The sequence below is a fragment of the Ursus americanus genome, chromosome 33 (assembly GCF_024610735.1).
Source record: "Ursus americanus isolate L20-20 chromosome 33, mUrsAme1.1.p, whole genome shotgun sequence".
In the NCBI taxonomy this organism is placed as follows: domain Eukaryota; kingdom Metazoa; phylum Chordata; class Mammalia; order Carnivora; family Ursidae; genus Ursus; species Ursus americanus.
The window spans coordinates 19796892-19824164 of record NC_142159.1 but is presented as its reverse complement, the minus strand read 5'-3'; the positions used below and the strand labels follow the sequence as shown (position 1 = coordinate 19824164).

Below are 27273 nucleotides of genomic sequence, written 5' to 3'. Positions count from 1 at the left end.
TCATTGGTAGGCAAGTTGGGTCAAGGCCGCGGTCCTCAACCAGGGACAGTTTTGCCTCCCAGGAGACACTTGGCAATGTCTGGCCACAATTTTTGTTGTCACAACCTGGGAGATGGGGTGCTACAATCATCTAGTGGGTAGAGGCCAAGGCTGCTAGATGCACAGAACAGGCTCCCCACAACAAAAACTTACGTGACCCAAAACAAGAGTAGTACCGAGAATGAGAAATCCTGGTCTAGCGAGGCCTCTGCGAGCCATGGTCCCCTCATCGCAGAGCAGGCTGGACCAGGCTCTTTCACAGGGTGGTGGGCACAGGTTCCCAAGAGCAGCAGGAGAGAACAAGCCCCAAAGCACAAACACTTACCAAGTCTCTCTGCTTGTGTTTGTTAATATCCCATCAAACAAAGCAAGTCACATGGCCAGAGTCATTTTGGGAAGGACTCCAAATTTTTACAATCTACCCACGGTCAGTTTTCTGTTATTTGAAGCAGAAGGCGTTCCAAGTGAGACAGATTAGTTGCCTTGATTCCTGAGGATTTTCTGGTTCCTAGTTTCTTTCTTTGGCAAGGCCAGTTTCAGTGCCGGCCCTTGGGTTCCACTAGGACCCTTTGTATCACTCAAGATTCTTCGGTTGCCCCTAACAGAAACCTCCTGTGGCTCATTTTAGCAGAAAGGGAGTTTATTGAAAGGAAATGAGAAAGCTTAAAGAATCAAAGGACAAGCAGAGCTGAAGAGCCAGGACAGTCAGGAACTGGCTTTCCTTCCCCGTACCTGCCCCCTTTCTTGCTTCCACCGGTTTGACTTTCTGTTCTTTGCAACCAAAATGGCCTTTACTAAGACACCACCTCCACTGGTAGTTCTGAGAAGCTGCCAGCAACCTTTCCCCTGGGTTGGTATCGAGGCACAACAAGGTACCCGCAGTCCCCAAAGCCTCCCAATCTTCTGATCCCCCAAGCAGCGAAGACAAGCAACTTCCTTCCACCCTTGCCAGTGGTAGTCTATTTGGATTCTTGGATTCGTGACTTTGCAGATAAGGTGCCCTTCTCTAGCAGCCTGGCAGAGCCGCCAATGCCTGCTGTTGTGAAAACCAGAGTCATGAGTGTCTGCAGAAAAAAATAGCTTCCAGATCTGCATTCCATAGTGTGCTCCTGGTAAGTCGGAGTGGTTTCCAATTTTTCTGGGTCTTAGAAATGAAAGCAATACACTAACGATGAGAGGAAACCCAAAACCTGCTAATGCTAATGAATTCGTCTTCGAGCTGAGGCTCTCCTAAAGCAGGAGGTGGGGCGCCCGGCGAGGGCAGACTTGGCCTCGTTTCCATCAAGATGTGCCACTTGCATCCGTGTGCTCAGTGGCCCAAGTTATTTGGGGCCAATTCATGACCTTTTGTTTTTAAACGTTTTGTTCCCCAGGAACCCACCACCACACCTCTGCGTGCATCCTGTGCTGGGAAGCATTCGAAGCCCCCCTCTGTTTTGAGTGTCCTCTCCTCTGTACCATGCGGCTCTCATTCCGAAGACCCTAAGATATCAGAGGCGGAAATTTTATCTTCCGGCTGACTGTGGTCTTATCATCCTAGAAATCAGAGGTGCCCTTTGGCTGATAAATCACTTCTTTATTTTGAGTAGAGTTGGCACATCTTGTTAGACCAGTTTCAGGTGTACAGCATAGCGATGTGACAAGTCTATGCATTATGCCGTGTTCGCGGCCAGCGTAGCTGCCATCTGTCGCCATACATCACTATTACGGTCTCGTTGACCGTATTCCCTGTGCGGTGCCTTTTATTCCCATGACTTAGCCATTCCATAAGTGCGAGCCTGGATCTCTCACCCCCCTTCCTCCTATCTTGCCCAACCCCCACCTTCTTCCCCCCTGGCAACCATCAGCTCGTTCTCTGTATTTATAGGTCGGATTCTGCTTTTTGTTTGTTTTTAGGTTTCACTAGTGAGTGAAATCATATGGTTTTTCTCTTTCTCAGTCTGACTTATTTCACTTAACACATTACCCGCCAGGTCCATCCATGTTGTCTCAGATGGCATGATCTCATCTTTTTCATGGCTGCATAATATTCCATTGTTGATATACTTGCCACATCTTCTTTATCCATTCATCTACTGATGGACCCTTAGGTTGCTTCTATATCTAGGCTATTGTAAATAATGCTGCAATAAACATGGGAGGACTAATATCTTTTTGAATTAGTGTTTTCATTTCCTTCGGATAAATCTCAGTAGTAGAATTCTTGGATAATGTGGTATTTCTATTTTTAATCTTTTGAGGAACCTCCACACTGTTTTCCACAGTGGCTTCCCCAGTTTGCTTTCCCACCAACAGCGGACCAAGGTTCCTTTTCCTCCTCGCCAATACTTGTCATTTCTTGTCTTTTTGATTTCAGCCATTCTAACAGGTGTCCAGTGCTATCTCATGGTGGTTTTGAGTTGCATTTCCCTGAGGATGAGTGATGTTGAGCATCTTTGCATGTGGCTTTGGCCATCTGTATGTTTCCTTTGGAAAAATGTCTGTTCAGGTCCTCTGCGTTTTGTAATTGGATAGTTTCTTTATTTATTTTTTGGGTTTTGAGTTGTATATGTTCTTGATATATTTTGGATACTCACCCTTTTAAGGATATGTCATTTGCGAATATCTTCTCCCGTTCAGTAGGTTGCCTTTTTGTTTTGTTGTTTCCTTCACTGTGCAGAAGCTTTTTATTTTGATGTAGTCCCAATAATCTACTTACACTTCTGTTGCCCTTGCTTCCGGAGATGTATCCAGAAAGATGTTGCTATGGCAGATGTCAGAGAAATTATTGCCTGTGCTCTCTTCTCCTAGGATTTTTATGGTTTCAGGTCTCACATTTAGATCTTTAATTCACATCGAGTTTATTTTTGCGTAGGGTGTTAAAAGGTAGTTCAGTTTCATTCTTTTGCATGTAGCTGTCCGGTTTTCCCAACACCATTTGTTGAAGAGACTGTCTTTTTCCCATTGTACATTCTTGCCTCCTTTGACATAGATTAATTGACCATTTAATCATGGATTTATTTCTGGGCTCTCTATTCTATTGATTTGTGTGTCTATTTTTTGTGCCAGGACCATACTGTTTTGATTACTACAGCTTTGTAACATAGTGTGAGATCTGAGATTATGATACCTCTAGCTTTGCTTTTCTTACGATTGCTTTGGCTTTTTGGGGTCTTTTGTGGTTCCATAAAAATTTTAGTATTATTTGTTCTAGTTTTGTGACAAATGCTGTTGGTATTTTGATAGGGATTGCATTGAATCTGCAGATTGCTTTGGGTAACATGGACATTTTAACAATATTTGTTCTTCCCATCCATGAGCATGGAGTATCTTTATGTCATCTTCAATTTCTTTCTTCAGTGTTTCATAGTTTTCAGAATATAGGTCTTTCACTTCTTTGGTTAAATGTATTTCTAGGTATTTTATTCTTTTTGGTGCAATTATAAATGATGTTGTTTTCTCAATTTCTCTTTCTGACTGAAAAATCACTTTGAGGGTTAAACAACCAGACTTCATTCATTCAGGCAACAAATACTGGATACCTACTATGTGCCAGGGATGAATGATACTGTTCTAGACCTCACAGCCTTGACCTTTGCTCCCCTTTCGGGTTCTGATCTGCTGCTCTCCTGGGAAGGAGCTGGAATCATTAATTCACTGGGTATGTCGCACGGGAGAGCTCACCTTTGATGCTCACATCCTCTTCTGGGGCTTTCTAAGGGATTACTGCTGGGCATTCTGTAGAGAGAGCTGCATGCAGCAGTGACCCTCTTCTGGGAGTTTCTTTGTCCCTCTCAACAGTTGAAGTTTAATAGTTAATAATAGCACACTGTTTACAGTGTCCTTGCCAACCATCAAACACTCACAGTGCTAAGCACAGTCCAGACATTATCCCACTTCGTCCTCACTCTGCGTATCACTCCCGCTTCACCTGTGAAAACGATGAGTCGGTAAGGAGCTTGCCCGAGACCAAGAGCGTCAGAACTCACGCATCTTCCTCGTAACTTCTCTATTGTACCGCTTTCCTCAGGGAAGTCCAGAAGCCAGCTGGTCATTCACAACTCAAAGAGGATCGGATTGGCAAACGTTTTCTGTAAAGGGCCAGAGAGTAAACACCGTTTTCTTATAAAGGGCCATTCACTTCAGGGACCATGGGATCTCTGTCGCCACTACTCACGTCTGCCATTGCGGAGGAGCGTGGCTGTGTCCTAATAAAACTTTATTTATAAAATAAAATAACCGTGGAGTCTGCTTGTCCCTCTCCCTTTGCCCCTCCCACTTGTGTGCTCTCTCTCATAAATAAATAAATAAACAAACAAATAAAATCTTTAAGAGAAAAAAGTCGATGGGCCAAATTTGCCAATCCCTGTGTCAAACTCGCACCCAGACTGGATTATTAATATCCGCACGGCTGTTGCCTGCCGTCTCGTGACTCCCGGGAAGTCAGACTTTCACCATTTCTATCAAATGAGTTTTACTATGCACCATGCTGTACGCTAAACTCTTGACACAACTTTGCTCATTTAATCCTCTCGAGGGCTCTGAGAGGAGATCGTTATTGCCATTTTCCAGACAATGCAAGCGAGGCCAGAAGGGTAAGGTAACTTACCCAAGGTCACCCCACTGGGATGTTCAAACCCAGTTCACCTTTCACTGTTGGAACCCTGCGTCTGGACAGAAAGGAGCTTTGCCGGTGAGGCCGGAAGGCCCACCATCTGCAGGACCCAACTTGCAAGAACCACGTCTTCGGGACACACCCCTTCCTCCAGGCCCCTGGGTTTACCGGCCCCCTCCTGAAAGAGTCTCCTGCTTCCTTCGGCTAATACCTTAGGTCAGGCGTCCCTGACCTACTGTTCTCTCTTTCAACTGACGTTGCCTACCTCCGCACGATGCTAACTACAATTTCCCTTCCAAGTTTCCCAAATTCTCGGGTGCCCCTGCTGCGGTCACACACAGCGCTGATCTGTCCCCTCCAATTTGTTTCTTCCACCTTGTCCCCTGAGCAGAGAACTGCTAAATGACCTCTGAGCCACACTGATGCCCAAGGACCAGCAGGTCACCCGGCCCCGATCCCTATCTGATGCCGCTGCTGCTGTCCTCAGAGGCGAAGGGGACAGACACTTGAGAGGCTTGTTTTTCAAGAGCTCCTGTTAACTTTTGTGTTGAGTCATGTGGGTGCAAAGAGGTGTCATTTTAGCAGCTTCTCTTTCTTGGCAGTGACCTTGAGACCTAAAAATGGGGCCACTGGATGCTGTAGAGCGGACACTGAGAAAACACCTAGTCCATCCCGAGTCATCATGCATTCATTCAACAATGATTTCTCCAGCAGTACCTTGGACCAGGCACCACGCTGGGCACCGGAGAGCTAGAGTGGACCCAGACAGACAGGTCCCTTCCTCCAGGAAGTTGTCTCAGGGGTGAGGAGGGGGGAAAGGGTGTCAGATATTTTATGAAGAGCTTCACTGTGGGTTGTCATAAGTGCTGAGCCACAGCACTTATCGTCCAGCTGTAATAGTTGTCACCGCTCTGCTCCCCAGCATGGGGTCCAGCAACTCTCACTCTTCAAACTGGCTAGTCCTGCTCCTCCCCCCACGCCACCCTTTGCCCATGACCCGAAGAATTCCAGGACCAGATCCCAATGCCCAGAATACTTGATAAACTGCCTGCATGTAGACTCACACCACTTTCACTAGAGTAGGATGAAAGTCTAAATCAGCAGCCCATGTGGTTACCGTCTTTGCGAGGGGTCCAGGAAGGCGCTGGGCATGCAGCATTGCTGGGGTGTAAGGCACAAGGCGTACACACACACACACACACACACACATTTTGAGGGTTCAAAATAGGGCTAACACTGAGGCCTGTCAGGTGTTCAGCTTGGACACTGAACTGCCTGGAATTTCACAGAAGCAGAAAACCTGCTCAGCTTTTTTTCCAGCTCGCCCAGCAGGGCATATGCAACTAATCTGAAAGACGATCTTGGTTTCCAAGTAGATTGATCCCATCCAAGATAACCACAAAAAGAGAGCTCTACAGATAGATAGGTTGGGTCCTAATGACCTGCAGATGGGTCTACCTACAGCCGGTGCTCAGCGACCCATGGAACACCTGCTTCAAACGCCCCCCCCGAGCCCCCCCCCCACCATGCATCCTGTATACAGCTTCCAAACTTTGTAGGAGGCAAGAAAGCCCCTGACACCAACCAGGCTGTGACCCCATTCCTTGCCCTCACTCCTCCAAATCACTCAAATGAGTATTTGGGCTGTCCCTGAACCTTGACCTCTGCATATCTTTTTCAATCCATCAAGGGTTTCCTGCTGCCTTCGGAGCGTTCGTGATGATTAATTAGTAAGCTGGTATTTATAAAGTGCTAAGTGAGGGCTGCAGTTTATGAGCCCACTTTATCTCTGACAGCCTCCCTAATCCCCTCCCAGCATCTCGGGCTTCAGGGACCACCCAGTTCTGCGAGGCTCTGGAATGCCCCTCATTGTCCACTCCGTACTGCCCCCCAAACCCAAGAGCTCCTCCCAACCCCTCCCCATTTCTCCCCCCTCTTCTTCAAAGTGCTGTTGTTTTTCTTAATATTACTGTGCCCCTCCCCGAAAGACAGTTACACAAGTGGATGTGGGAGGAAGAAGAGAAACAAGTCAATGGTGACTAAGTCTGCCTCGCTCCCTTGCCGCTGGAATATTGTCAGAATTGGCTCGGGCTCACCCTGCCTCTGTAAAAATCCTTTGCGGAGGGTGTGATTTTTCCTGAAGATCATTCTTTCCACATGACCAAATGCTATAATGTGTAACCAGTCCAGATCGTTTCTTTCTGCCCAAATCCATGCTTGGGGCACAGCGCTCAGGGTCATTCAGGAATGATTCCCCCAACAAACAGGTGACTGCTTCTGGAAGGTCCGCAGTCAGTGCTCACGGGCTGTGCCCGCCTCTCCTCCTCCACTACTCCTTTCATTTCCGAACAGGTGCCTTTCCTCACGTCCAGTGGCCTCAGAAGGAACAAGTTCAAGTAAAACGCAACCCCCGGCTTGCATCTCAGGCATGAGCAGATCAACAGCTGTGTCCACAGGCAGGGCCCAGAAATGAGGCAGAGAGCTCAGCATCGCGAGCTCTCGTCCTGTCTAAAACCCTGAGAACCTGTGAGAAAATCCCCCTAAGAGGTGTTAAAAGGGCTCACCCATGTGGGCAGCATTTCCTGAGCTCTGCCTGAGTATAACAGCACAAGTCCTGGGCGATCCGTTCCCCTTCTAGAAGATGCCATAGGTAATGAACAAGAATTCCCCCACTGCACCATGGAGCCAGGCCAGCCTCCCGAGGGTTGTGACCACACAAGCCAGAGGGGTAAGTAACCAGGGACTTTGATACACACAGTCCGCCTGAATAATGCAAACCAAAACCATATCTGGCTTTCACATATATGTAAAGTTGTTTTTTAAGAAGGCAAACTCCCACATAATCTCATTACTATTAAAAGTTTGCTCCCACATCAAGGAGGTGCAGAACACGTAATGAAGCCGCCCTTTTCATGCAGACACATTACAAATCGTAGGTTGGGGCGGGCAGAGCTTCACCAGGTCTTTAAAAGTAATCAGCAGCTTTGGGAGGAAGGCTAAGAATCTGGCAGACCAGGGCATCTGCAGACAGAAATTTTTTAAAGAGTTTATTTATTTATTTGAGAGAGGGGGGCACCTGGGTGGTTCAGTTGGCTAAGCGTCTGCCTTCAGCTCAGGTCATGATTCCAGGGTCCTGGGATCGAGCCCCGCATTGGGCTCCCTGCTCAGCTGGGAGTCTGCTTCTCCCTCTCCCTCCCCCCAGCTCATTCTATCTCTCCCTCCCCCCCTCAAAAATAAATAAAATCTATTTATTTTAAATAAAATCTATTTATTGGAGAGAGAGAGAGCTTGAAAGCAGGGGGAGGAACAGAGGGAGAGGGACAGGCACACCCCACCCTCAGCATGGAGCCCAATGAAGGGCTTGATCCCACGACCTGAGTGGAAATCAAGAATGGGGAGCTTAACCAACTGAGCCACCCAGGCGCCCCTGCAGACAGAATTTTTTAAGTTTCAATCTACACCCCATCCCTAATGTTTTGCGTTCAGTTAAAAACAGACTATTTAACTTCTCCTGGGTCCTTCAAGGCCACATATGGGTGATATAGAAACCTGCCTTTTGCAAGTAGCTGAAGCAAACTGCCCAAGACCAACAGAAACCTGATTCCGAGCTTTAAACAAACAAAACCATGTCATTTAAGCTGAGCGTCTTTACTTGACTCAAAAACACTCTCGAAAATAAGTTAACGAAAACATCGTATTTCCTGAACCCTTAAGTGGTTTTCTCAATTTTGTTCTTTTTAAAATACCTTTTAAACTGACTTAGCAATATTCTTGAACTGTGGCAGGCGGACAAATACCAACGAGGTCCCGTTCTATGCAGATCAGTCTGTAGCAGCTTGCTGGCTTTTCTTTCTCAAGTGCTCTCTGCCTCCAGACCAAGGGTTTTAAGCCCCGCATCCATCTTTTCTCTGCAAGAACTGGTGAGAGCAGTTTCTGCGTAGGGATCCTCTGCATTGCCCTAACGTTTTAGAGAAGAAGCACAAAGCACAGTTCTCCTTCTAGATTAGAGACTCCAACTTCAGTGAGCAGAACTCCCCTGGGTGCTTGTTAAAATGCAGGTTTCTGCGGCCCATGCAGAGATCTGTCTGGATCGGGGCCTGGGAATCTGTATTATTAACCAGCCCTCCCCTCCCCCACGGGGGTTGTGATATTGGAGGTCCACAGCTTTGCAGTTTTAAGGTGACACACCAGACCACGGAGAGAAATCCTCTCAGGCCTCTTCCCGAAACCGCATCCCTTGGAGCCTTGGAGAGGATCTCTCTCCTCGGGGGCCCTCACCGAAATGGCAGAATCAGGAGCTCCCTGCCAGTTCCTCTGAAGCGGAGTCTCAGGGGACAGCCGTGGCCCAGCAGCTATTCTGCCAAGTCATCCATGTGATGCGCTGGCCCAGGGGTGAGGACCAGCCCCCTTCCCCGCTTTAGCTCTCCCTCTGTCTCCGAGAACCCACACCATTCAGGGCTATGGCCCTGCCCCGTCTCCCTCGCAACTGCAGGTCCAGCCCTTTGCAAAAGCTGCTGCAGCTCCAGCCGCAGGTAGATCTAAACGGGGGGTCCCCGCTCACCGGATCCACCTTCATACCCCTGCAACCCTCATTGAGAACGCCGGTGGTTAACATCGAGTCGTCTCCATGGCAACCGACAGGGTGTCACAGACTCAGGATTACGACTTCTCGGCGTGGGGATTCCAGAGAAGAGGTTGGGGGCGGCGTCCCTCGGATGCCCTGACCCACACCAAAACCGAAGGGATGGATCCCCTTCCTTCCCGCCCCGGTCCCCGGCCCCTAGCCCGACCTCTGCCGCTCAGCGGCCACAGCGAGCAGGGAGAAGGGGGTGGATTTTTAAGGGCCCCCCCACCCCTACGGCCGGGGACGGCGGCAGGGTGGGCGCCCGCCACCCGCGCCCTCGAGCCCCGCGGCAGAGCCCCAGTGCGCGCGGGCCGAGCAGGGCGGGCATGGGGGCGGGGAGCGGGCGGGCCAGGCGCGGGGCCTAAGCCCCACCCCCGGGGGCGGAGCCTGGCGCCGGGGAGTGTCAGGAAGAGGAAGAGCGCGGTCAGAGGCGGTGCGGGCGCGCGGCGAGCAGGGGCCGGGCCCAGGCGAGCGCCGCGCGGGCCACCATGGCCACGGACGAGCTGGCCAGCAAGCTGAACCGGCGGCTGCAGATGGAGGACGAGGGCGGCACCGAGGCCCCGGAGCAGCCCGGGCTGAACGGGGCGGCGGCGGCGGCGGCCGGGGCGCCCGACGAGGCGGCCGAGGCGCTGGGCAGCGCGGACGGCGAGCTGAGCGCCAAGCTGCTGCGGCGCGCCGACCTCAACCAGGGCATCGGCGAGCCCCAGTCGCCCAGCCGCCGCGTCTTCAACCCCTACACCGAGTTCAAGGAGTTCTCCAGGAAGCAGATCAAGGACATGGAGAAGATGTTCAAGCAGTGAGTGCCCGCCCGACCCGGCCCCCCACCCACCCCGCGCGCCGGCCTCGGGCCGCGAACCCCCGAACCCCCGAAACCTTGCGCCGCCCGGGACCCCTGCCGCCAGTCGTGCGCCCCTGAACCCCGACACATCAGGGGTGGCGACCCTGCGTCCCCTTTCATTTAATCACGAGGCTTCAGGACCTCCTCCCCACCACGCGTGTGAGTCTGGCGACCCCCAGCCCTTGACACGCGACCTCTCCTCACGGTGACGCGGCCCCCAGTACACCATACGCGTGCACTCGGTGTGGGGGACCGCGCGGCCCCTCCAGGTAACCCCGAGTCCCTTCGAGCCCCCACTACACCATACACATGAGTCTGAAGATTCTGGGGCTCTGGCCTCGGACCCCTGTGTTAGTGAAGCTTCCCTCGCCACCCATCAGACACCCACGCACCCTGAGATTTGAGGACCCCGTGGCCTCCCCCCGCCCCCAGCTACTCGAATTCCCCACCCCCACCCTAACACCCTGGTCAAAAACATCCACACACACCCCCAGCTCCTCAACAAAGGTTACCATTCCTTGCGCCCCATGCTGTACCCATTCTTTCATTAGGGTCCTTTCATTTCCTCTGCTTATCTCAGATTCCCCTTAACATAGGTTCTGGGCAAAGACACCCCCCCTTCAGTTATTCAGCATCTGCTAGCAAACTGTGGTCAAAGACCCTCCGGACCCTTCCGCCCCTACTCCTATCCACTCAGCTAGCCAGGACCCCACTCCTTGACCCTCAGGTGGTCTCCCTAGGGAGGGATCCCTCCATCCCTTCCCCCCACTCTGCAGGTATGTACCACCCATCCTCCCTTCAGGGCAGAGTCCCCTCCTCCCTCCACACACTGTTCCTCCCTCCTCTTGCCCTAACCACCCCCCTCAGCAGCTTTGCAGTCACTGCCTTCCCCCACTGTGTGCCCCCTTTCCTCCCACACAGGGTTCCCGACACCCCACACCTCCCTGTCTAATTGGCCTGGTTGCTCTCACCCCTACCTTTTCCTCTACGTAATTCCATACGCTGTGCCCTTAGCAGGTTGGACGGGCACCCCCAGGCCTGTGGCTCAGCCCTCCCCCTCCCCATAAAAACCTTAAAATCTCTCTGAAGGGATTAAATGGTCCCCTTCTGGTCCATCCCTGAGTCCACCCAGTTGAGATCGAGATGGACAGCCAAACTCTTCACAACCACAATTGTGCAGGGAGGGAGTTGTAAGAGCTCACAGCCCGTTCCTCTCTGTACCCTTCCCCACTTCTTGTTGCCCATCCCCTTGCCCCTGGCCCCTAGAGGGGGAACAGCCCAGGGGTATGGTCTGGAGTGGAGAGGTGCTGACCCACCCTGGCTGAGGCAGGAGTACAGGGCGGTATGGGGCTGTGTACCCAACCAGCAAGCAGGAAGCCCAGGAAGGGGGTGTTTTGCAAGCCCACAGCTTGAGAAAGGCTCTTTCCCACTTCTCATCACTGCTGCTTCTGCCTGTGGCCCCCACACAGGGGAAGAGGGTTTTGTTTCCCAGACCTGGATGGCTGGGAGCCCCATACTTTTCCAAGGGTCAGCCTGGGGGGAAACTGAGTCCTTAACCCTCCTCTGGGCCTCTGTGTAGAAGTCCCTGGGCCCTGAGGAGCCTGCCTCTTTGACTGCAGGGTCTTTGTTGGGAGTTCTAAAGTTTCTTTCCCCACCAAAGACTGTCACCGTCAGCAGAGCAAGATTTCCAGGATTCCTGCCCAAACTGATGGAAAGCTCCTTGAGCCCAGGGCTAGGTATAGATAGCTTCACTGTCTGGAACTTCCTCGTAGAGCTGCCCACCCCCCACCCCCACCCCCGAGTGGGAGAAGCAGTGCAGGGGGGATTGTTCCAATGCATCTGTGATTGATAGTGTCTAGGCACTAAGGAGCTCCTGGATTCACCCAGCATCCCCATGACGCAGAACTCTCATCATCACCATGGCACAGTTGGGCGGTCTGGGCACAGAGAAGTTAAATAATCACAAAGACCACACAGCTAGAAAATAATGGAGCCAGGATCTGAACTTAGGTCTGACTCCAAAAGACGTGTTCTTCCCTTCGGGGTTTTCCGTCACAGACATCTGCTCCCGTGCGGGAAACACGCTTCTTCAGCACCCCCTTCCGTGTTCATGGCTGACTTCCCACCTCACGGACCCGCCACTGGCCCATGTCTTTCTCCCAGAATCCTCCTTCTCTTGGGCTTCCGCAGCATTGCTACACCCTGAAGAAAAAAAAAAAAAAAAAAGAGCTGTTTGGGAGAACCCATGCACCCCGAATGGGTAGGGACTTGGGAGGCCGCAGCTTGATCAGAAGGGACGCATGACCAGAGGAATGGCCTGGAAGCCTCATTCGCGAGCACACTTGCTTTCTAGAGAGGTTGTTTTGGGTGTTCGTTTGACAAGGTTTACTCTGATGAAGTTTGGGTGGAGCTGAACCCCTTCCAACACCCCCGTGGGCCACCTCTTGGCACCACTGCTGCTTGCTGCGTGGGGGTGGGGGGCAGGAAGGGGCCGGGGAGCTGGACTTCTAGGGAAGGAAGTGCCACCCGCGGGGGCCCTGGCGAGGATAGAAAGCTGCAGGTTTTGTATTCAAGGAAACAAGGCTGCCCTGTGCCAGCCCAGCCCAGCCCAGCCGAGCCCCGGCCATGAACAGCCAGCACACAGGCTCTCTGGAGGACAAAACCCCTGTTCTGCTTCTGCGTGCTAGTGGGGCCGCCACCCCCTGGGTCCAAGCGGGGCCCTGCTGGGAGACTTCCACCCTGGTCTCTGGCTCCCCAGCTCCCCAGCAGGGAGGAGGGGAGCCCAGCCCTCCTGGAAGCCATTCATCAGAGCAGAGTACAAGAGATGGGGAGGTCACAGGGAACTGGGAGCCGGCCTTCCTTGGAAGGCAGGAGCTAGAAAGCCTGGTCTTCCATCCCGGGTCTGCCCCTGAAGTACCTTGTCTGCCCTCGCTTCGGCCTTAGTCTTCCCACCTGTAAAAGGAGCAGGCTGTATTCAGCAATGGCCTCCTGATTTCTGAGGGGTCCTGAGCCCTTCTGGATGACAGAATGCTTTCCAGGGTCTTCTACTTCATCCATTCATTGTCTATGAGCAGATCCTTCCCGAGGAGGGGATAGGAGGAGAATCAAGGGGATTGAGGGAAGCGAGACAGGCTGTCCGCCGTCACTGACCTCACGATCCAGCTGGGAGAAACTTCCAGCCCTTCTTCCCATCTTACAGAGAAGGCAACTGAGACCCAGAAAGGTGTGGTGACTTGCTTGGGGTCTCAGGGAAGTTTTCAGTGGCCGAACCAGAGGGTTCTTGTCTGTACATTGAGGGTAGTGGTCCCTGCTTCTCAGGCGGGGCTGGGAGGGGGCGACGCCCATCAAGCTCTGGCATCATGCCCAGCACGTGGAACCCGGATTCTCAGTCCTCCCTCCCCAGGCGGCCTCAGGCGGCCCCAGCTCTTCTAACCCCTCTCCCCACCTCTCTCTCGGCCCATCCATTCAGGGCGCTCTCTGGAACCTTCCAGCCAAAGAGAGAATGACGTGACCCCACAGAGCCTCAAGGGGGCCCACCTCTGGGCTGGCAGCAGCCTGTGTGAGGCTCTGTGGGGTTTTGTAAGTCGAGACCTGCCCGAGAGGTCGGCAGCCACGTAATTCGGAAGCTGCCGTGGAATCTGAGGCAGATGCCCTAGTTCCCTGCGTGGCCAGCCTCGTCCCCAGACACTGCATCTCCTGACCCCTTGCATCAGAGAGGCAGGCTTCCCTCTCCTTCTGGACGCCTCTGCCCTCCCCTCTTCTCCATTTGCTCCTCCTCCCACATGTCTCCCCAGACCCTGTCCCTCACAGCAGCTCCCTCAGCGTCCTTCCTGGAAGAGAGTAGGACACAGTAGTTAAGAGCAGGGCCTCTGGAGTCTGTGGGTTTGAATCCCAAGGCCCTTAAACTTTCTGGGCCTCAGTTCCTCACCCTAAAACAGGGAGAGTAATAGCGCCCACCTCGCAGGGCTGTTGTGAAGTACTTAACCCCGTGCTCGGCACGAAGAAAGCACTGTGAAGTTCCTGTCCCCCTCATCCCCTGGGCCTGGCGGCGGTTGTCTAGGCTGGCAAGGAGGGCACTCCACAAAAGCTCCTGGCTGCCTCCCCTTACCCCCTGCGGAGCTGCCCAGCTGGGGAAAACCCCATGCTTTGGGCCCGAGTGTTGGGGACCCAGCATGAGAACCCCCCATTTCTCCTGCAGAACAGGTGCTCCAGTTGGCAGCTACGTATGGCTCTGATAAATAACAAAAATGGGGAAACGAATTCATTATCACGTAACTACGTGGAAGGCAGGTGGCAAGGAAAAAGGAAAGCGCGAACGAACGCTCCAGAGCGATTCCAAACTGGGACCCCAGCGCCCGTCCACCGCGGTGCCGCTGGGCGACTCCGGGCGGGGCGCTCAGCTTTGCACCCCACCCTGGGCTAAAGACCTTCCCTGCTGAAGTTCGGAGGCTTCCGTGTAAAGAGTCCTGGCCCTTTGTGAAGAGTCCACCATCATGTCCGGCCCGTGGGCTGTTAAAAACATAGATGCTTTTGAAAAAAATCTATCCATGTGATCATTTATCCAACATGTACTAAGTATTTGCTGTGTGGAAGTTCTAGAGAAGGGAGGAAGGAAGTTCTTGCCCTCAGGGAGCTGAAAGTCTCAGGAAGAGCAGTGGTATGGAGGGGTCTCTGAGTGTAGAGAGGATGGGCCCATGGGGCTGGAAATGGAAACTTCCATTTCTTTATCCCTTCCATGAGGACTGAATGCGCTCTTGAGGGGGGCGGTGATGATGCGTCGTCCTCCGCCGGCCCCCTGCCCCCACGTCCTCTCCTCGTTAAGTGGAACCCCCAGTCCAGTTGCTCACAGCCGCGCAGTGAGGTGGGTAAATCATGATTCCCATGTGCCAGACGGAGACATTGAGGCTCAAGGAAGTCGAGTCACGTACCCAAGGTTATAATAAGCGGCAGGGGCAGAATTAGAAGCAGGCTGGCCTGCAGGGAGCCCCAGAGGCCGAGAGAGGGCTGTATTTTTGGATGGGGGGTGGGGGGTGCTCTCAGAGCCTCAGGAGGGGAAGCCATCTGCGGGGGTATAGAGGTTGGGTCCTTCCACCTGCAGCAGCCAGGAGCCCGGCTTTCTGGGGAGATGCCGCACTCCCCCCCCCCCCCCCCCCCCCCCCGGGAGCGAGGATTTCCCGAACTGAGTGCTCACCCTCTGCTCTTCCGACTTCCCTTCTGATTCTGAGTCACCTCTCCCCTCCCCCGCCCGGGGACTTTTGGTTCCCCTTTGGCTTTGCACCTTCCTGCCTTCTGTGGTCTGGACCCTCTGGGTCCAAGGCCTGGCTTCAGCGGTGAGAGTCCAGGCTGGAGAAGACCAGGCCCTGCTGCCTCAGGGGGGGCCCTTTGGCAAGGCCAGCCCAGGCGGGGGAGGAGGAGGAGAGGCAGAGCTGCCCTGAGACCGCAGCGGGGACCGTCCCCACTCCCTGCAGCGGCTGAGTTCCCTCTGACTGCTGAGTGGCCTTCTCCTTGGCGGACTTCCGCTTTTCAAGGCCTGCGGAGCAGCAAGAGTCCCGTGCCAGCTGGGTGCGGCTAGAGGGAAGCCGGGCCCGGGGTTTCTGAGCTGTGTGCGGACCCTCGCGTGACGGAGACACGTCCGCCTCCCCCATCCCGGGCAGTTTGTCTCTTATTTAATCCTTTTATGGCATCCTGTGAGCTCATCATCACTCTTGTCACAAATGAGAACACGTGGTCTCCCAGAGGCGGCTGACCCGTCCAGCGTCACACAGCTAGTAAGGAGCGGGGACAGCGTTTGAACTGGGGTCTGTCTGACTCCACGTCCCTGGCTCCCAGGGACCCCGAAAGACGGCAGCAGCAGCAGCAACCAGGCACTTGTTAGAAATGCAGCTCCACCCCGGGTCTACTGGATCAGAATCCGCATTTTAACACTCGTGTCAGAAGCACCAGGCCACCCACAGCTGTCTTCCCCCACCTGCCTGAGGAGTTCCTTCGGGTAAGGCAGGTTCCTTAGTCTGGGCAGTAGGGGAAGATTAAGTTGAATAATAAACACTAGGTTGGATTAGACACTCAGTGAATTTCGTTGCCATCACGGCTGTAAGGATAAGTATTATTAAGAGCAGGCAGGGAAAGCTGGCAGGACACCGCTGCTGACGTTACCGGCCCGGGGAGAGGCCCGCCCGGCCTGGCGCTCAGCATCTGGCGGTTGAACCCGAGGTTGGGCGGTCCCGAGCCCTGACAAGCCCCCAGCAGATTGCCATCTCAGCCTGGGGGGGGTCCTACTGGATCCTTGGACTCACTGAAAAGCTGTGGGGGAGCTGCGAGCCAAACACACACACCCTTACCCTCTCCGTGGCTGACATGGCAACAGATCGAGTGTCCGATTCTGCAGATAGGACTGGAGGAAGTGGCGAGTGGCTGGGCTTTCCCCACATGAGTCAGGCAGTCTGGGGGTGGGGGTGGGGGCGTGCGCGACCCGTCGGGCCATGCCGAGCAGTTACCAGAGCGTGTGGGTGGTGGGTGGCCACCTGCGGAAGGAGGCCGGCAGGGCCAAGCTGGCTGCAATAGTGGGCAAGGCCAGAATTCTTCTCTTGTCCAGAACTCTCCCTGCCCCAAGGGACCTGCCTTCCCAGTTCATACGACAGAGAGTAGAGAGGCCTAGGAGCCACTGAGGGAGACAGGACAGGGGAGGACCAGGTCTGTGAATGCCGAGACCAAAGCCAGGTGGGCCTGGGGGGGTGCTTAGTCCATAAACACTACCCTCTCCAGCTGTTTCTCCTCCTGGGGATACTCATGGGCCGAGGGGCCAGCTGCAAAGGCCTGGGATAGGAAGCAGAAGGGACAAAACGGGTCTGCTGTGCTCCCGTCTTGTTCCTGTACAGCAGCTGTGGTAAGTCCTCGTTCTGCCATCAGACTCCACAGCACAGCTGCTGGGTGGCGAGGCTCATGCACAAGGAGCAGCCTTCTAATAGACAGTTCCAGAGTCAGCGTGGTCTGCCTTACGTGAAGCAGCGAGCTTCCTGTGCTCAGAGGTATTCAAGACACAAGCAGGAAAACTGCCTTGGGAATCTGACCTTCACGAATGGCTGAATGAGTGGCCTCCAATATCCCTCCCAACCTGAGGATCTCTAGTACCGGGTCTGTGGGCATCGGGACATAGCATTGCAGTTAAAAGCACGTGTGTTTCATCATATCGGGGTTCGGATCCCAGCTTTGTCCTCGTCAACTATGGCCTCGGCCCCGTCACTTCCTCCCTGAGCCTCCGTCTCCTCATCGGTAATATGGGGATATTTATGCCTGCTCCACAGGGTTCTGGGGAGGGTCTGATGCGGAATACTGGGCATAGCGCCTGGTGCATAGTAAGTGCTCAGCAGAGAGTAGCCCGTAAGGATAATATTGTTAGGAAACAGGGTGTTGATACTGGACGCTGTAGGAACTGGCCTCTGCCCACCCCCGGGACTGCTGGTTATCAGAAGCTGGGTGGGACCTGCTCGGCCCAAAGGGGCAAAGTCCTCCGGGGTGGTGGCCGGCTGCTCCGCTCTCCAGGGTGGATGGGAGGGATTCTGTCACCGGCATCCGGGGCGGCAGCTGCCGAGCCCTGCCCGCCGAGAACTATTCAGGGGGAGGCGGGTAGGAATGTGGGCACGGTGCCAGGTGCAGCAGCCTCTCTCCGGTGCTGGAGAGAAGTGCTGAGCTCCCAGCCTGGGAGCTTTGTTGCCATTCCTGCCCAGTGTAGCTGGCCCTCCCAGGCAGGCCCCAGGCTGGGCTCTCAACCCAGCGTCCCCCAGGCCTACAGGCTTGAGAATTCAGGACCCTCCGTGGGACCAGGAAGAAGAGGGAAGCAGACAGGCAGGAAGAAGGAACGTCTCCAGCTTTGGGGATCCTGCAGTCCACTGGCTGTGTGACCCCAGGCTGGCGGCTGCCTACTCTGGGCCTCAGTTTCCCCCACATCACGTGAAGCGGGTAGACCAGGCTGTGCGGACAGATCTTGTGCGCTGACTCTCTTTCCCTGGCCCCTCTGAGCCGCCTGCACCCTCAGTGCCAGCTTAGGGAGAGAACCGATGGGTGAGAGGGTCTCCCCGGCCAGGGGCACGTCTTGTGTTGCTGTTCATCCACTTGCTGGTGGCATGGTGACAGTCCCCCCACCACCACCTTGTCACTTCCTTCCCGTGAGAAGAGGGACGGAGTAATCCAGGGCCAAGGCTCCTCTCTCCTTCTGCCCAGCAAGAGAGTGAAAGGCTCTGTCCTGCTGTCTTTCCACCTCCCCAAGCGGTGGGGTCTTTGAATCAGGCCTAGTGGGAAAAGTAGTGGGAGCCTCGGAGGAGGGGGAGGTGCTGGGGGCCTGCAGACCAGTCTACAGCAAGCATTTCCTCGCAGCCGGGCACCCTCAGGACTGGCGCCCAAGGGAGAAACCCTTGTGGTTTTTACCACTATCATTGTTACCAGCACCATTTTTAAGATCTGTGTGCAAAGTACGTAAGGAAATGTCTGGCACACAGAAAGTGCTCAGTGGCCACTATTATAATGAAATCAGCAGGCTTTAAGCACCTGTTATGTACTAGGCATTTTATGTTCATCATCTCATTTAATCTTTAATCCTAAAGGTGGGTAGTGATAATACCGCTTTAATTTGTTATTATTACTGTTGGCGTTACTGTCCGCCTGTGCTCCTTAAGTGCTTACCGTGGGCCACGCTCTGTGCTAGGATCCGGCATGGCTCGTCTGTTTTAGTCTTTGCCTCCATCCTGAGATGGGTCCTTTGATCTCCACAATGTAAATAGGAAAAATGGGGTTTGTGGGGTCAGGTGACTTGGCCAGGCTCAGCCAGCCAGCCTAGTGGCAGATCTGGGGTTCAGACCCCAGTCAGTCTCAGTAGAGCTGATGTGGGCACAGAAACTTCAAGGTCATCAGTCACGTTCACCCTGGGGACCTGGCTGATCTAGTGGCCCCAAGCCCAGGGCACACAGTAGATGCCTGCTTCCCAGGAGCCTTGTGGGAACAGCCCTTCCCCCCTCCAATGTCTCCTCCCCTGGGGGACCCAACTCCCACCCCAGCACCTGGCCTCTTCCTGACCTCTGTCGCCTCCCCTTGGCAGTTGACCTGCTGGCGCTGTGACCAGCCCCTGCATTGTCCCCCTGGGGGCCAGAGCCCGCCCAGGAGAGAGCCCAGACCCGGTAATTGATTGACCTTTGATTGATGCAGGCAGCGGTTCAAGCCGCGGATAGAGCTGCAGGCCAGCCAGGCCTGGGAGCTGCCAGAGACCCAACAGATACAGAGCCAAAGTCTCTGTCCAAGTTCAGACACTTTATCTGCACTTCCTCTGAAACTAAGCCACCCCCAGCTGCAGGAGAAACCCACACACATGGGCAGTAAATAAAGCTGGGGCTCAGGAGAGGCAGGTGGGACAGCAGAGTGTGGGAACCCCAGGGATGGGGGGGTGAGTCCCTGGCCAGCTAGTCAGTAGGCCAGCGCCCTCACCCCTACTCTCCTTGTTCCCTAGTCAGTCACGTGGGGAAATAATCCCCCCAGGATTGCTGAGCACGGCAGTTGTCAAAAAAATGCCTGGCACATAGTAGGAGCTTCATAGAGGCAACCAGCTCTCACTCCAGTGATGGCCACGCTGCCATTTCTGGAATCCACTCCATGTGCCAGGCACTGGGCTAAGTGCATGCCATGCAGGAGCTCAGCCAGTCCTCACGGTGACCCTGCAAGAGAGTCACCATCACACCCCGGCTGGAGGCTCAAGTGGCAGGGTGGCCCAGAATCCAGGCAGTCTGCTCCAGCCCTGCCGTGTCATCACTGACCGGCAGAAAGCAGCGAGGGTTTCCTGAGGGGCGGCGCCCGTGTGACTTTGCCCCAGGAAGGACCGGCCCCCTCACCAGGCTGCTCTCCGCAGGGCCGCTCCAGGACCTGTCACTTGGGGTCACGCCGCAGCCCCCCAGCCCCTCACCAGACTCCAAATGTGCAAGGAGGGGTCTCTGCCGTGCCCCCCGCAGGGCCCCTCCGGCCTGAAGGGGAGCCTGGAGCATGGGACGTAGGCCTGCCTGGCCCTCCCGAGGCCCACAAGCCTCTACCACATCCTCTCACGTCGGCTCACGCCCCAGCCACAGCGCTGTCCCAGCCACGGCACCGCCCCAGCCACGGCGCTGACCACAGGGACCTCCGGCCTATCTGGCCCTGCTCCCGTTCCCCACCCCCAGCCCTGTGGGGAAAAAGCTTCAGGGCCGTGCTGCCTGCAGGGTTCCCAGAACCCCATCTTCCCTGTGCTGCGTCACTTCCAACCACTGACTCGTCCGTGAACTATTTATACCCCTCGCACCAACTGCTCCGTGCTCCGGGCAGACGGCTCAGTGCTGCAGGCCTCACCGGGACAGCTGGACGCGGGCTGGCACGGAGCAGGTGGGCAGGCTGGAGCTGGCCTTCCGCCCCCTTCCTTTACTGCTCTGTGACCTTGGGCAAGTCACTTAACCTCTCTGCACCTCCATTATATAAGGTTATTATGGGGATTAAGTACAATAAAGTATGTGAAGTTCCCGGCACATTTCTATTCGTTGTTCAAGGTCGTGCGGAGCTTACATATCCCTAGGGATGGGGGAAGGGAACTGGGGAGCCCTGAGGAAGGCACAGAAATGAGGTGTGTGTTTACGCAGGAGTGCCGAGACCGGGAGGTAGATTTCTGCAGCTCAGCCCCTCTGTGTCACGCTATTGTCACTATTGTCGCCAGCACTCACCCAGGCAGCTTGAGGCCTGGGGCTACGCTGGCTTCTCTAGGCTCAGAAAGCCCATTTTAGCCCTGAGAGCGCGCTTCCCACCCCCCACCAGGAGGCCGTCAGGTCAGGTGTTTGGTTAGCCTGATAAGAGGGCCCACATCCGTCACGATATGACAGGCTCTGCCCCAGCAGCACCTCCCCAGGGGGGACTGGACCCCGAGGCCATCTCTGACCCAAGCTCTTACCACAAGGAGGCCAGCGAGAGGGACATTTAAACAACCCCCACCCCATACACACACACACACACACACACACACACACACACACACACACTGTCCCCGTGTCTGCTGGGCCGTTGGTGGTAGAAAACAGACCTGCAATGTGCAGACACACTTTTATCACCTCATCAGTGTTCCAGCCCTTTCCAGCCACCAAGCCACATCCCGCCCCCCCCCCTCACAGGCACACCCTGCACAAATTGTTCCCTGAATTCACCCCAGGCCACCTCCCAGCAAACTACAAGTGGACCTCCCTCCTGGGGCCTCCCTCCTGGGGCCTCCCTCCTGTGACACGTGCTACCTTCTGCCTCTCTCCTGGGTGGAGGCAGGAGTGGGGGAGATGGGGCCAGTAGAGATGCCAGGCTGGCCCTGGAGATAACATCAGAGTCACCACCACCACCCCCCCGCACTCCGTACCCCTGCGGTGTCGTGAATTCTTTCTCCCTGCTGGTTCCCGTCCCGTCCAGGACAGGCAGGCTGTGGCTTCCGCTTCCTTAGGCATCGCGCTGGTCCAAACCTTAGCGCTGTTCAACGTGTCAGAGGCCGCAGGCCATATAGGGAGTTCCTCGTCATCAGAGGTAACCAAGCAGTAGCCACACCTCGCGACTTCACCTGGACCGAGGTCCCTTCCAGCTGCAATAGGGTGACAGGGTCCTCGCAGTCCAGCCCTCGGTGCTCTGACCCGTCAGGTGTGAGGCGTCAGGACGTCCTCAGGCTCCACTTCGCTCCCACAGGTACGACGCTGGCCGGGACGGCTTCATTGACCTGATGGAGCTGAAGCTGATGATGGAGAAGCTCGGAGCCCCGCAGACCCACCTGGGCCTGAAAAACATGATCAAGGAGGTGGATGAGGATTTCGACAGCAAGCTCAGCTTCCGGGAGGTGAGCCCACTCCCCGTGGTGCCGCGAGTAAGCAGGGAGGGACAGCCATTCCCTCACAGGGTCAGCACTTACTGAGCGACTTCTGTATACCTGACTCTGGGGGGCTTTGGGAATCCAGGGGAAGGCCCTGTGCTCCTGGGGTCCTGGACTGTAGAGGGGGAGATGCCCAGAGAGGGAAAGGGCAGGGTGCTGTGATGCAGGAGACGAGGGGGACAGGGGAGGGAGTGACATGCACTGCGTCCGAGAGGGGCCAGGCTCTGCGCTGGGTGACTTCACACTCCGGGTCGCAGTCCGCCGTCACTCTGGGGCAGGAGCCATGAGCAAGCCTGTTCCTTGGAGGAGGAAATGGAGGCTCACAGCCAGAAAACAGCAGTGCCGGACCCCAGGCAGCCTCGGGTGAATGACCGTGGTGGCCTCCCTGGATGAACTAGCAAGAAGCCGAGAGGAGGCAGGCAAGAGAACGGCGGTGGGGAGGCCGTGCCTGATGATGGTGTGGAGTCAGGGCATGGGTTCAGGCCCTTCTTCTGTCACTTCCTGCTGGTACGATTCGGGGCAGGTTTTTTTCCTCGTCTCTGAGTCTTCCACAGTCTGTAAAATGGGCACAATCCTATACCTTGAGGACTCAGTCTCAGTAAATTGGTTTGGGGAACAGGGGAGACAAAGATATGAGGTAGGTTGGGGCTCTTCCTGGGAGCCGAGTGTGGGCACACAGGCCTGCGGTAGCCCGGGATCCTGGGAGAGCAGGAGATGGGTCACCTTGCCTCCCATGGTACAGATGGGCAGACCGAGGCCCAGAGCGTGGCAGGAGAGAGCCCAGACCTCTGGCCCCTTGGCCCTCCGACAACGTGCTTTTCTCTCTACCGCAGTTCCTCCTGATTTTCCGCAAGGCAGCGGCTGGGGAGCTGCAGGAGGACAGCGGGCTGCATGTGCTCGCCCGCCTCTCCGAGATCGATGTCTCCACCGAGGGCGTCAAGGGGGCCAAGAGCTTCTTCGAGGCCAAGGTGAGGATCCTGAGGCCGTGTGGAGCCCAGGGTGGGGGGTGCTCAAGGACAAGGGTGCCCGGGCTGGGGAGGACAGGACTCTGAGTTAGCCCCAGGGTCAGTGCTCACCGTTCGTGGCCTTGCTGAGACTGCGGACAGGAGACGGGGCGCTGACGTGAGGGCTGGCCTGGGCGAGGCCCACAGCGCTCCTGGCTTCTGTCCCCTTCCAACCAGGTTGGGATCCCTTCCGGCGTCCCCTTTCTGTCCCTGGCCCACCGAACCACTACCCCCAAAGGACTAGTCCTTGAAATGTGGGCCCGGGAAATGGCAGAGCAGGCCCCGAAACACAGCGCACTGGCCCATGGGCCTCTCCGACAGCCCCGACAGCCCCGGCCTGGAGGGAGTGTGGACCCCAGAGGCACCGTCCCGGAGCCGTACACACTTAGATGGAGGGGGAATATAGCTCGTGGATTCTGACCTCCCGGGGCACCTGCTTTTCCTTGTTTCTCCTCTCCCCCTGTTAACTACGAACATGGCTTCTGAAGGCCGCTGAAGGCCGCCTCCCACCTCCCTCTGGGCTTCTGGGGTTGATGGGATGTTCCAGGGTTCATCAGTGGGACCTGGTATGCATCTGGGCTTCCTGGGACAGGAAGCAGGATAAGAATAGCAACTTCAGGGGGCGCCTGGGCGGCCCAGTCGGTGAAGCATCTGCCTTCGGCTCAGGTCATGATCTCGGGGTCCTGGGATTGAGCCTTGTGTCCGGCTCCCTGCTCAGGGGGAAGTCTGCCTCTCCCTCTCCCTCTGCTCCTCCCTCCAACTCGTGCTCTCCACCCACCCCCAAAGAAATAAGTAAAAATTAAAAAAAAAAAAGGGGGGGGGCGCCTGGGTGGCACAGCGGTTAAGCGTCTGCCTTCGGCTCAGGGCGTGATCCCGGCGTTCTGGGATCGAGCCCCACATCAGGCTCCTCCGCTAGGAGCCTGCTTCTTCCTCTCCCACTTCCCCTGCTTGTGTTCCTTCTCTCGCTGGCTGTCTCTATCTCTGTCGAATAAATAAATAAAATCTTTAAAAAAAAAAAAAAAGGAGCAACATGGAAGCTCGCACTTACAGGGCTCACTCTAGGCAGCAGCCACCAAATGTGATCTGGCTTCCGATCCACTCAACGAATCCGCGAGTCAGTTATGCATGGGAAACTGAGGCTCAGAGAGGTCAGCGAGGCCCCTGGCCCCCGGCCAGAGCTAGCGAGAGGCAGAGCGGTAGTGGACAGGCAGGGGGAGAGTCGCGGGACTGGGAGCCCGAGAGCCCACGGTGGCGGCACAGACGCCCCTTCCGCCCTGACCCCCGTCCCCCGACTCCACCACAGGTCCAGGCCATCAACGTGTCCAGCCGCTTCGAGGAGGAGATCAAGGCGGAGCAGGAGGAGAGGAAGAAGCAGGCGGAGGAGATGAAGCAGCGGAAGGCAGCCTTCAAGGAGCTGCAGTCCACCTTCAAGTAGCAAGGGGCTGCGGCCTGACCGCATGGCCCCGGCCCTGGCGCCCGGTCCAGCCAGCAGGGGGGGAGGACTGGAGGCCAAGCCTGAGTCCCGGGCTCTGTCTGAAGGGACCACACTGAAAACCTACAAAGTCTGTGAACGGAGCCAGCTGAGGGGGGCCCCAGGTGGCCCGGCCCCCCCGCTCCCTTCCGCTGTTCCCGAGGCCGGGCCACCAGTGCTGGCTCCTTGCCTGGCCCAGCCTTCCCCGGCCATTCCTGTGTGTCTCTCGCCCCCCGCCGCCCTCTGCCCGCTCCAGCGCTGCAGCTACACCGAGCCCAGCCCCTGGCCCTGGGGCGCTCCTTGCCCCGGGTGCCTGCCCTCGCACGCTCTCCTCCTCCCCGCCCAGCCCAGCGGCCACCTACCCTGAACCTGCAGGCCGTGCTGCCCCTGGGGCCCTCACTTCCAAGCCTGGGGGAGGACAGGCGGCAAGAATGTGGCGGGCTCCGGCTCCAGTAGAGCAGGACCGAGGGGCTAATCAGAGGCACTAGGGCTCCCCACCCCCGATGACTGTTCCTCCAGCCCTGCCTCCTCTCTCTGCTGGGGGGGGGGGATTCTGTTCTGGGGGAGGGACCCAAGCCCCGGCACCCCATGTTCCCACGGAGGCGCCGGCGCTCTGGGACCCAGCCAGGCAGGGTGAGGGGCAGCTGTGCCCATCTACCTCACGGGCCCGCACTCTGCCGGCCGTGCCATGGATCCTGGGCAGGGAAGGCTCTGGGGGCAGAAGCGCCACTCCCTAGTCTCCCTGGAACCATGCGAGGGTCCCAGGGGCTCTGGAGAGAGCAGGGTGGGGAGGAGGGATTGGCCCCTTCACGGGGAAGGAAACCAGCACCCGGCTTCATTCTCCAGGACACGTCCAAGAAGTGCTTTAAGTGGTTTGCACGGACCAGGCGGTGGGGAGCAGGGCCTTGCTTGGCCCCTTCACGCCATCCTTCCCCAAGTGATGGGCACCGCCTTGTCACCAGCGACGGGACCTGTCCCGTCAACAGCCCCCTCCCCCGAGGAAGCATGGGGACCCCAGCCCTCCCTGTGCCCAACCCCAGACGGGCGACGGCCAAGCCTGTGCCACCAGCCCAGTCCCACGCGGCTCCCAGTGTGCTCACTTCCATGCGTGCGTGTCCATGTGTGTGCGCGTCTGTGTCCGTTGCCGTGTCGTGAAACTGTGCCCGCCACCCAGTCCAAACAAGTGAATGGCCTTCAAGGCCACGGTTATGCAACTTTCAGTGTGTGTCATGACGTCACTGCTTTTTAAACTTGATAACTCTTTATTTTAGTAAAATGCCCCAAGAGTCCACAAAACTGTTGGATTTGCAGAGGTTTTATTTTTTTGGCCTTAGAATCTGCAGAAATTAGGAGGTACTGACGCCAGTGCAGCAGCCTTGGCCCTGGATTGCGTTTGCCTTAGCGGATATGTTTATACAGATGAATATAAAAAGTTCTTTTTCTTTGGCGTACTGCTTTTTTTCCCCTCCCTCCTCACCTTCCCCGAAAGAAAGCTACTTCTTCATTTGGTGGTACAATTATTTTTTTTAACTAAAATAAGATAAAAGTCTATATTCTTATGTGTGTGTGGTTCTTGTTGGTTGGTGGGGAGGGGAGGGGCTGGGAGAGGGAGGAAGGGGACGAGGTCACCTGGTGCTGGCGCAGCATTTGCTCAGGTGGCTCCCATGTCCTGTCAGAGGCCCCGGGAGGAGAGACTTCCTAATGGGGGAGGTTGGGCGTGACCCCCACCGCCTATCACCAGGGGCTCCACTCGGGTAATCCTCACGACCAGCGCATGAGGGGTGCTGTTTTATTTCCCAGAGGGTCTCCCAGAGGCACACAGGCTGGGGGGAGACAGGGCTGGGCGGGGGACAGGATGCAGGCCCAGGCCCTCAGCCCACAGCCCGTCCCCCTCCCCCTCCAGTCACCCGCCAGGCAAGTTCAGAGGAGGGCATGCACTGGAAGTGGTACCACCACTGTGGGGGTTCCAGATGGATGCCCCTTAGAGCCCCCCAGTTTCTCCCCCATGCAGAGACACCTCAACCCCCAGCCCCCGCAACACACAGGACAGGCTGGGGTGGTGGCGTGATGAGGAAAGACCCAAGGTGCTCCCTGTGTGGCATTGAACGGATCAGGCTCCTATTGGGTGTCAGTCTCCCCATCTGTTCAAAGCGAGGGTGGGCTAAGGTGTCTAGGGTCTTCCCAGCCCCGCAGTTTCCAGGTACCGGTACAACCTGAGTTCCGGGGTAGGAGTGGGGGATTAGGCTGGGCATCGCTGCCCCCAGGTGGACGTGGATGGTATTGCAGCAGCCTCTGGCTCCCTCACCTGCCCCGTGAGGGGAGGACAGGGAGCGTCCTTGGAGTGTGTTTCCTGGGGAATGCCACCCCCACATGCCTCCCAATGCCTAAAATGCCACCATCATTAACACAGCCTTTTGGTAAGCCTTCCCCAAGAGGGAAGAACATCAGAACCCCTGATGTCCGAGCTCAGAGGGTCTCAGAACAAAGGGATAGAGGACGCTAATTGGGAAGGACTAAAATTCAAGCTCTAGAACACCCCGTCCCGCTGGCCCCGTGATGAATGTGGGCCTCGAGCCCTCGGAATGTAAGAGACACGGTCCCACTGTCCCACGCCAGGACCCACCACCACAGCAACAGGTCTCAGCCAGAAGGGAGCCCTCAGCCTCGGCCCGCACGAGACGCCCACTCCAGCCCCGGCAGGGGGATAAGGCTGCCGAGGGAAGCGCCCCGGAGTGACTCGGGGCCCGAGAGTGGGAAAGTACATGGTTCCTCGATCCCCTCCCAGGTCCCATCCTCTCGGCCCCCAT

At 56.1% G+C, this 27273-nt stretch overlaps 1 protein-coding gene and 2 long non-coding RNA genes across 3 annotated transcripts; 1 reads left to right on the top strand and 2 right to left on the bottom strand.

The window, feature by feature from the left end:
- Nucleotides 1–1877: 1877 nt before the first annotated feature.
- LOC123777797 (uncharacterized) lies at nucleotides 1878–9531 on the bottom strand. The gene is made up of 3 exons (XR_006775723.2): nucleotides 9195–9531; nucleotides 8380–8591; nucleotides 1878–4109 (listed from the first exon to the last, which is right to left on the bottom strand). It is a non-coding gene; the product is annotated as an uncharacterized LOC123777797 (long non-coding RNA).
- Nucleotides 9532–9665: 134 nt separating this feature from the next.
- EFHD2 (EF-hand domain family member D2) lies at nucleotides 9666–26017 on the top strand. The gene is made up of 4 exons (XM_045774700.2): nucleotides 9666–10053; nucleotides 21811–21958; nucleotides 22825–22959; nucleotides 24299–26017. The coding sequence occupies exons 1-4, from the start codon at nucleotides 9746–9748 to the stop codon at nucleotides 24428–24430; spliced, it is 723 nt and encodes a 240-aa protein (XP_045630656.1). The 5' UTR covers nucleotides 9666–9745; the 3' UTR covers nucleotides 24431–26017.
- Nucleotides 12032–16541, bottom strand: LOC123777796 (uncharacterized). The gene is made up of 2 exons (XR_006775722.2): nucleotides 16434–16541; nucleotides 12032–12297 (listed from the first exon to the last, which is right to left on the bottom strand). It is a non-coding gene; the product is annotated as an uncharacterized LOC123777796 (long non-coding RNA).
- Nucleotides 26018–27273: the final 1256 nt, after the last annotated feature.

Excerpts from the sequence above, each read along its gene's own strand:
- EFHD2 (XM_045774700.2), top strand. The coding sequence starts at position 9,746 with ATGGCCACGGACGAGCTGGCCAGCAAGCTGAACCGGCGGCTGCAGATG. Across the intron at positions 21,959-22,824 it reads GCAAGCTCAGCTTCCGGGAG|TTCCTCCTGATTTTCCGCAA; the intron begins GTGAGCCCACTC and ends TCTCTACCGCAG. Across the intron at positions 22,960-24,298 it reads AGAGCTTCTTCGAGGCCAAG|GTCCAGGCCATCAACGTGTC; the intron begins GTGAGGATCCTG and ends ACTCCACCACAG.